Source organism: Heloderma suspectum, chromosome 1 (genome assembly GCF_057233095.1).
Source record: "Heloderma suspectum isolate Gila_16-S chromosome 1, 16-S_ref, whole genome shotgun sequence".
Classification (NCBI taxonomy): Eukaryota; Metazoa; Chordata; class Lepidosauria; order Squamata; family Helodermatidae; genus Heloderma; species Heloderma suspectum.
This window is the reverse complement of record NC_139458.1, coordinates 15,841,286-15,850,191: the sequence shown is the minus strand read 5'-3', so window position 1 is coordinate 15,850,191 and position 8,906 is coordinate 15,841,286. Positions and strand designations below refer to the sequence as shown.

Sequence of the window (8,906 nt, the reverse complement as noted above, 5' to 3'; positions counted from 1 at the left end):
TAGGACTGCCTCTGTGCTCAAATCATTGTTAACACAGCAGCAGCTAAAGCCAGTCCCCAGGAACAGAACACGATAGCGTTACTATAATCACATTTATACCTCAGTGTTATTCAGCCAGGAGGATTTTTAAAAAATTGTTTGCAACCTGAATATTTTTATTTTCCAGGTTAAATTTTTTGGGATGACTGTTTGAAGAAGAGATATTTGGCTCCCTCTTGCTCCAGCATGTCCCTCTGTGCGTCGTCTCACAAGGAATGTTCTCAGTTGCCACCGATCCAAGAACTTGGATGTAGCAAAACAGAAGCGAAGAACTCCATCTCTGAGCTTGGCTCGCCCGTCCCTTTCAGCTGCAGCCAGTCTGCTTTGACTGTAGAGCACAGTCCAATTTACATCCCATCCTCTTATATGGAAAACAGGCATGACTATTCAGCCATGGCATTCTACAGCCCTGCTATGATGAACTACAACATTCCAGGCAATTTCAGCGATTCAGAAAGTGCTACTCTAAGACAGACAGCAAGCCCGAGCATGTTGTGGTCTGGTCCTGGTCACATCTCTCCTTTAACTTTACACTGCCAATCATCAGTTTTATATGCAGAGCAGCCCAAAAGCCCATGGTGTGATGCAAGACCTGTGGATCATGTCCTGCCTATGCACCGGTAATATTTATTATCTATCTGTTCATTTATCTAGTTCCCAATATTTTGTCACACTGTAGTGTGTATTGCTGACTGGGGATGATAGCAGTTGTAGTCTAACACATCTGGAGGGCAACAGGTTGTGGAAGGCTGCTGTAGTGCTGGGCCCCCAACATGGCGCCCATGGGCACCAGTGTGTCTGTGGACACTTCTCTTGGCACCCGCCAGGCATCCTGCCCCTCCTGATTTTAATTTTATTTAAGATTTTAATTAATGAAATTTGCCTCCTGGGAAATGAGTGCTTTGTAACTGGCCATGCCCACCATGGCAGCCATTTTATGAATGGGCAAATTGCAGCCATTTTGTGGGAGTGTCCATGACACTTTCAAAATTCCAAATGTGCCTTCCAACCCCAACCTTTTGGAGACCCCTGCTTTAGTGTGACCAAGAAATATAGAACCCATGATGGGGCTAGACAAAGTGTCTGAATACTTTAGAAAAATGTCCCGCCTCCCCCCCATCCCAAATAAAAACATATACAAGGGATGAAAAATTGTGCTTGCATAAAGGTAACAAGTCTTTCAAGGAACACCTAGGCTGCAATACTATAGAGACAAATAACAAAGAGGCTTCTGGAATAGGGTAGCCACTTATGTATCACTAAGAAAGAGGAACTACAAAATCAAAAAAAGAAAGGAAAAAGAGAACTAAAGAAAGCACATATCCTACTTTATGCATATAGATACAAATTTTGAAATCATTATTAATGATATTTATAAATTAAATCTATTTATAATTTAAATAGAGATACAATACATCTCACCATAGTGGGGAAGACTGGGAGCAAGTGACTTCTGTGCCTGCTCGCGCCTGCTGTCCAAGTGCTAACTCTTGATGGGCGACTTCAAGGCTCCTGGGCTCTCCCTCCTTATGGTCCTTTTTCTTTATATTGGAGATGGACTGGACAGACCTTCAAATAGCAGACAGCTTCCAATGGAGGACTGTCCTCTGTTTTGTAGGGCAAATGGCCACCTGTAATCTTGCACCTGAAAGACTAGGATGCCACAAGCCTCTTTGTTGCTGGTACAGACTAGCATGGCTACCTCTCTGGAAGTAGAGGTACTATTCAACTCAGTGGGATTTACTTCTGAATAGACACATGTAGGATTGCCCTGTTAATTGTTTATTATAGATTAAAAGAGAATATATTTCTGAAATAATTTATTCTTATATCCTGTGACCTGGGAAACGGGAGTCAGCTGTGATGTTGTGCATGGCTCCATTACAGGTCTTTGTGTTTGCAAGGTATCCTTGGGGATTGGGCTCCAAGGCTGACATCCTCTACCACGGCAAAGATGCTTCATTTGGAGGGCATTGTAATCTTCATTTTGAAGTTGGGGAAGGGTCTTGCCTCTGTCGCTCATTGGCTTGTGGCCAAATGAGATCTCTTGGCCTTCCATTTCCTCCAATATTCAGTAGATGGAGCTAGCAGATGATGGAATCCCATTATAGACAGAGGGGATAATTGTCCTGGATACCTATGCTAAATATATATTATCCTTATTAATTTGGTAGCGCACCCATCTCTTGAGCAACTGCGTAGTTTTGTTGCTCTGTGGGATCATAAGGGCATAAGAAGAGCCATGCTCTGTGGGATCATAAGGGCATAAGAAGAGCCATGCTGGATCAGACCAAAACCCTACCTAGTCCTGTATTCTGTTTAGAAATCTAGGGTTGTACCTTGCCAGTGGTAGAAAACAAAGAGGGCAGGGGGTGGGTCTGAAACTAAACTTGCCAGACAAAAGAGGCAATTGATCCTGGAGAGTGTCACAGTACCGAAGATGTTCAGCCATAAGCAGCAGTGTTTTGGTTTCTGTTCAAGAACACTGAACAGGTAAGGGGAAGATTCTGGTATATTGGCAAGGTAAGGCATCCACTTATGCATTGCAAAAAAGAGGAAATGCATCACCAAAAAGAAGACAAAAGGGGATGCAGACCAGAGAGCTTCAGCTATTGGGCAGTATAGAAATGAAATAAAATAAATAAATAAACATGGAATGTTGTGCCTGCCTGTCATGTAGCTGTTAAAGATGAGGAGCCTGTCAGAAAAAAAAGAGCTGGCAACTCTAATTCAGTACTAGCATGGTTGAATATACAGGAACTGAAACCCATACTTTTAAGAGTGAAGTACTGAAAGCCCTCTGCCTGGATGGATGAATCTGTCGGATTTGCTTTCTCCTACATTCAGTTGTTCTTGAATCTCAAGTTCTTTCCATGCTGGATATGAAGAACTGTGCGAACGTTGGTAGATGCTTGGGTTTTTTTTTTTGTTTTTTTGAAACCCTGAAAAGAAGTTCTCACCCATCCCTATGTGCTGTCCAGATGCTAACCGTGGATGGGCAACTTCAAGGCCCCCACTCTCCCTTCTGATGGCTCTTTACTTTTAAGCTGGTCTTGGACTCAACAGACCTTCATACAGAGGGCTGTCCTCTAACAGTAACATAGGACACATGGCCACCTTAATCCTAAGGAAAGAAATGATTCTTCACTTGAGTGAAGATGGAGTTAAAAGAAGGATGGAAGAATAAATGCAGGCTGATTGTAGGGGTGGGGGTAAAGTGGGCAGTTGCCTATGGCACTAAGAGATCCAGGGTGCCAAACAACCCCCAGCAGTAGGGGCTGGGAAAGGCTTGGCATGCAGTAAAGTGCTGCATTGTGCAGTCCAGGCTGCAGCCACGTGCCATTTAAAATCACTAACCGTGGATGGGCAACTTCAAGGCCCCTCTCATGTGTGAGAGACAGCGAGCTGAACCAATCAGCTTGATAACTTTGGTGTGTACGCAGCCAATGAGGGCACTGAAGCTGCTGGAGGCCTGCCCCCATTTTATGGTGTTCAGGAATTAATAGGTTAGCATGGGGGGAAGCACAATTGTACCTCACTTAGAGTGCCAAAATACCTTGAGACGGCCGTGAATAAATGAGAATATTCGAAAGCTATATTCCTGTGAAAACTCTTGGTGCAGTCTCAGAGAAGGAAGATAATTATTTCATACTGAGGCTATGTTACCTCAACCTCGGCCCTGATACTGGAAATGAGCCTGGATGGAGAGGAAAAAAGTGGCTATGGGAAGATGTCATAGGTGCATGGAGGGCTGAGCACCTGCTTCCCTGTGAACAAACCCACATTTAAAGTGTGGCATCATGGTTAGAGTGTGGGACTTTGGCCAGAGAGTCCCATGTTCAAATCCCCACTTTGACGGAAAACTGACTGGTTCGCCAATTGCTGTCTCTGAGCTCAACCTACCTTGCAGGATTGTTGTGAGGATAAAAGGCGGTGGGGTGGAGGGGGAGCAGGCCACTCAGAGCTCTTTGGAGGAAAGGCAGGATACAAATGAAAAAAGTGAAGAGTGAACTGGCTGGGGAGGATGGGAGTTGTAGTGCCAACCCCTTCTGGAAGTTGCTGGGTTGGGGAAGTCTGGTCTAGTGGCTTTAACAAATTCCTTGACAAGCCAGTGGAGATCTTATCTGAACTCCCTCCCTTCTTCCCAAGGATAAGTGTAAAGAGTAATTTCTTGTCTTCAAAATGATCTGCCTTTGGACACATTCTCTTTCGCAATTTTGCTTCTTCTGTTTCATTTTTTTGTGGCGCTGTCTTAATGCTGTGTTCATGACATTAATTTATTACCATGGAAACAATGATTGTGGTATTGAAAATTCATGAATTATAACTTAAATGAAAGTTCAAAGATGGGAAGAATACGAATGACATTGAGCCAGTCCCTCCCTTTCCTTGATTAAATGAGCATAGGCCATTTTAATTTTTTTTTAATGAAGGATTTTGTTTTAAAATATCATATACAAAACTTTCCTTGAGTTGGAAAGGAATCTTTTTTTTTAAATTACCCATGTACTTTTAATTGAGCCTTTCCTTTTATTTGAAACCCAGAAGCAATTGCCACAATCCAGAGCCCCATGTATGCGCCAATGCACACATGGAGCTCATCCTGTCTGTGGATGCCCTGCTGCCCCCTCCCCTTCATTTCCTCATGTAAGGGAAAGGTCGATTTGCAGACATCCCTTTGGACTTGCAGAACTACCCTCAGCCGCTGAAGGGAGAGGAAGGCTAGCAGGTCTAACTTAACCCCCTCCATCATGCAAGTGCAAAAAGAAAGTTGTAAGAGATGCTTGGAGACACTCTAAACTACACATGCCCTGGTTTTAGATGAGTCCCAAACCTCACCCCACAGGAGAAACCTTGGTTTTGGCCACTTTCTTGCATTGCATGGCACAGTACTTTATAAAGTACAGTTTTATTAAAGAGACAGATATAGTTATCCTGTTCACACAAAGAATACAAAAGAAGATTTGCTTTATAAAGACTTAACATGGAGTGAATTGCGATAACTGCCAGCTGTGTGTGGCTTCTCTTCCAGGACCTCAGAAGTCAGGAATGGTAGGAGCAACCCTTTTCAAAATTACATTCCCTTAAATATCCCATTCAAAGTTTCAGATGATGGTGTACCCTGAAATTTGATCAGCTCCCATACATATGACATTCTCACCTGTCTACCCAGTCCTCTTTCTTACGTAGTTCTGAAGTTTTGATGACCATTACCACCCCCCAGGAAGTCCTCTAGACTTCTGTACCAGAAAACCATCTGTTTGTCTCTTCCATACCATTTTTCAACTACCAGGTCAGCAAATATCTTGGCCTTGTACCTTCCTGGGTTGCTTTCCTTATGACCTTTCCATGCTCCTGCCATCTTATGCCAACTCCATTTTTCTTTTCTTTTTTTGGTTAGGCTTGTGCTACAGCTGTGCTATGAAGCTTTTTGATAGGTCTTTTGAACTATACTAATGGTTGCACGCTAGCAAGATGATTAGTATGTGCTGATAAATTATGTGATTAAAAGAGAATATGTGTATGACAGTATTTGTGTATATGTTTTTAGTTCCTCCGTTCTCCTTCAAAGTTCTCCATAAACAGCTTTTGGTCTGGCTCAGTTGTCATTCATACACAGTCTCAGGTATGCAGGTAGGGAAATGTTTACAGCCTCTGTAAGCAGGGCCTGACCAAGATATTTGATGCTTGAGGCAAAAGACAAAGATCCCCCCCCCCCACACACACACACACATTTCATGTGCAGAAGTGAACTGGACTGACAGTTGAATTTTACTTCAATACTAGCAACAGGACAGTGTCCTGTTTAGGGGTCCTCTAGTAGAGGGGAATGGCTGGGTGGCTCAGAAAGAATAGTCCAGGGGCTTCTTCCCCCTCAAACATCTGCCTCCTGAGGCAGTTGCTTCACTCTGCCTAATGGTAAGAACATAAGAAGAGTCGTGCTGGATCAGACCAAAGTCCATCTAGTCCAGCATTCTGTTCACACAGTGGCCAATCAGCTGCCCATGGGAAACCCACAAGCAGGACATGAGTGCAACAGCACCCTCCTGCCCATGTTCCCTAACAACTGGTTTACATAGGCATACTGCCTGTAATATTGGAGGTAGTATATAGCTATCAGGACTAATAGCCATTGATAGCCTTCTCCTCCAGGAATTTGTCCAATCTCCTTTTAAAGCCACTAAAATTTTGTGGTAGTAATTTCCGTAGTTTAACTATGTATTTTGTGAAGAACTAAGGGCTGATTCTGTGAGTAAGAAACAAAAGGTAGTAACCATATGGGCTTTGGACATCAAAAAGACTTCTTGTGGTAATGTAAAGGAAATTAGGAACAAAAATCCTGTGGTACCTTAAAAGCTTTCTTGTGGATTTCTTGTGGCATATGTTTTTGTGGACTAAAGCCCACTTCATGCTCTACGCTGGTAAAGTGTGGACTCTAGCCCATGAAAGCCTCTTCTACAATAAATCTGCTAGTCTTTAAGCAGCTATGAAACTCTCATGTCTGCTGTAACGTGGCACCCTGTCTGCAATAAAGGAATCAGATGGACAATGTAAAACCAAACAAACAATGAAAGGCTTTGAGATAAAGCACACATTCCACTTTTCTGTTTTATAACTGATCTTCTCCTCTGTGCCACCAGAGAGACACTGAAAAGGAAACCCAGCAGCAGTGACTGTACCAGCCCCACTACAAACAGCCCTGGCTCGAAAAGGGACGCCCATTTTTGTGCTGTGTGCAGTGATTATGCCTCAGGATATCACTATGGCGTTTGGTCATGTGAAGGCTGCAAAGCATTCTTCAAAAGGAGCATTCAAGGTAGGAGGAATGGGTTTTCCTGGAAAAGCCTTTCACTAGGGACACATTGTGTTTGCGTGCAAACATTTTTGTAAAAACATTAGGCTGAATAATATGGAACATGGAACACTCATGATTAGTCTTCCGCTAAAAAACAAAACACAAATGCAGCTGTGGATTCAATTGGAGCAGTGGCATGGGGAAGGGGAATGCTTAACTTTTTTTCTTTGGGCCAGTTTTCCAAAACCACCCTTTCTACCAGCTGCTTCCCACCAGGAGGGGTGAGGAAAAGATATGTGTACCCCAGCTTGGAATGAGGGAGAGAGTACCCCCACAGGAGAGGAAACAATGGTTAATAAACTTTAACTGCTTGCAATTAAATTAATAAAACTTTTAAACATTTGCATGATTATTCTAAGGTTTTTAAAAAGTGGAATTTAGGAGAGGACTACATGAATAAATAATAATTAGTAGCTTCAATATGGGGCAGGAGGAGGTTGAGAGGGCTTGAAACACATTATCTCAACAATCTCTGAATTGGCAGAGCGGTGGAATGACATATTCTTTGTGATGGAAGATAATAGCTGTTCTTAGGGCCGATCTACACTTACGGGTTTTTTCGCTTCCAATGAGGTTTCACCGCCCGTCTTTCACACTACACAGTACCCGCCTCGAATTGGAACTGGAATTTCCCGCTTCTGTGCTACCACTTTCAATACCCTGATATCCTGGTATTTCGCCTTGATGTGCTCTGATTTTCCGCCTTCGCTACCGTATCTGGTTGTAGTCCCCTCCCCTGCCTGTCCATATATGGCAGTGTTTGTATTTCCCTCCTGTCCAATCACAGCTCTCGACAGCCCCATGTCATCTTCTGGCTACTGATCGCATAGCTTCCTCAGCACTCAGTGTTTCCTCAGCAACAAGCAAAGGGCTGGATGTGCGTGCGCTTTTCTGATCTCGGAAGCTAGCAGGGTCGGTCCCGGTCAGCAGTTGGATGGGCGACTGCTTGGGAATCAGGTTTCCTGCATTGAGCAGGGGGTTGTTCTATCCCTTCAAATGAGACTAAGTTTTACCCCCTTCTATCCCCTGCTTCGGCTTTTTTAAAAAATTAAGATGTTATCTTTGAAGAATCATGGCTTCTCCGCGATGTTTTTTTTTTTTTTTCTAATTCAGGCATGATCTCTGAAGATTCAAAGATGTGAAGCTTCACACCTTCAGATCTTCGAATCTTCAAAGATCATGCCTGAATTAGAAAAAAAAACCCATAGCGGAGAAGCTACGATTCTTCGAAGATAACGCCTTAATTTAAAAAAAAAAAAAGCCGAAGCGGGGGATAGAAGGGGGTAAAGCTTAGTCTCATTTAAAGGGATAGAACAACCCCCTGCTCAGTGCAGGAAGCCTGATTCCCAGGCGGTCGCCCATCCAACTCCTGACCGGGCTAATGTGAACCTTTGAATCTTCGAAGATGCCAGCAGCCACCCCCAAACGCGAGTGCTGGGTGCCACCGCCACTGCCCCTCTTCCTCGTGCCAGCTGTCAAGGGCTAGCATGGGGAAAAGAGCATTGGCAGACACCCTGCAGCTACTCGCCCTGGCCTCCAGCAGGTGGAGGGGGAGAAGAGGATAGGTGCCTCCTTCTTCCCTCCACCCCCACCTGCTGCAGCGGCGGCAAGGGAAAAGCTGGTAGTTTTCCCCAAGGACAGGAAAACATGCGGAAAACAACAAGCCTCTCCCACGCCACTGCCGTTCGGTGGGCGTGGAATCAGCAGAAACAGGAAGAGTTTTTGATCCTCCAATGAGGGCTGCCGTCTTTAAGAGCAGGAAAACAGCACAGCGCTCGAGTGTGAACCGAGCTCATGCATTCGATGAAGCACCGCAACGGGGAAAATGGCTGAGTGTGGATAATCACGTTTTAATGCGAGAGTGTTTAACCCAACAGGACACTGAATTCATTGCGATGGCAGGCACAATGTAGATTGGCCCCATAACACTACACATTCCATCTCACCTGTAGCCTTGTTCAGGTGAACGTGTGAGGGTTTAAAGAGGGTAGAGTGTTGGAGCCATGCACAT

The 8,906-nt window shown here is 44.2% G+C and overlaps 1 protein-coding gene across 1 annotated transcript in view; it reads left to right on the top strand.

The window, feature by feature from the left end:
- The first annotated feature begins 225 nt into the window (after positions 1 to 225).
- Positions 226 to 8,906, top strand: part of ESR2 (estrogen receptor 2) — a 74,436-nt gene continuing 65,755 nt past the window's right edge. The window contains exons 1-2 of the mRNA XM_084826560.1: positions 226 to 659; positions 6,681 to 6,856. Of these exons, the coding sequence (XP_084682686.1) occupies positions 226 to 659; positions 6,681 to 6,856 (610 nt within the window). The remainder of the gene's footprint in view (positions 660 to 6,680; positions 6,857 to 8,906) is intronic.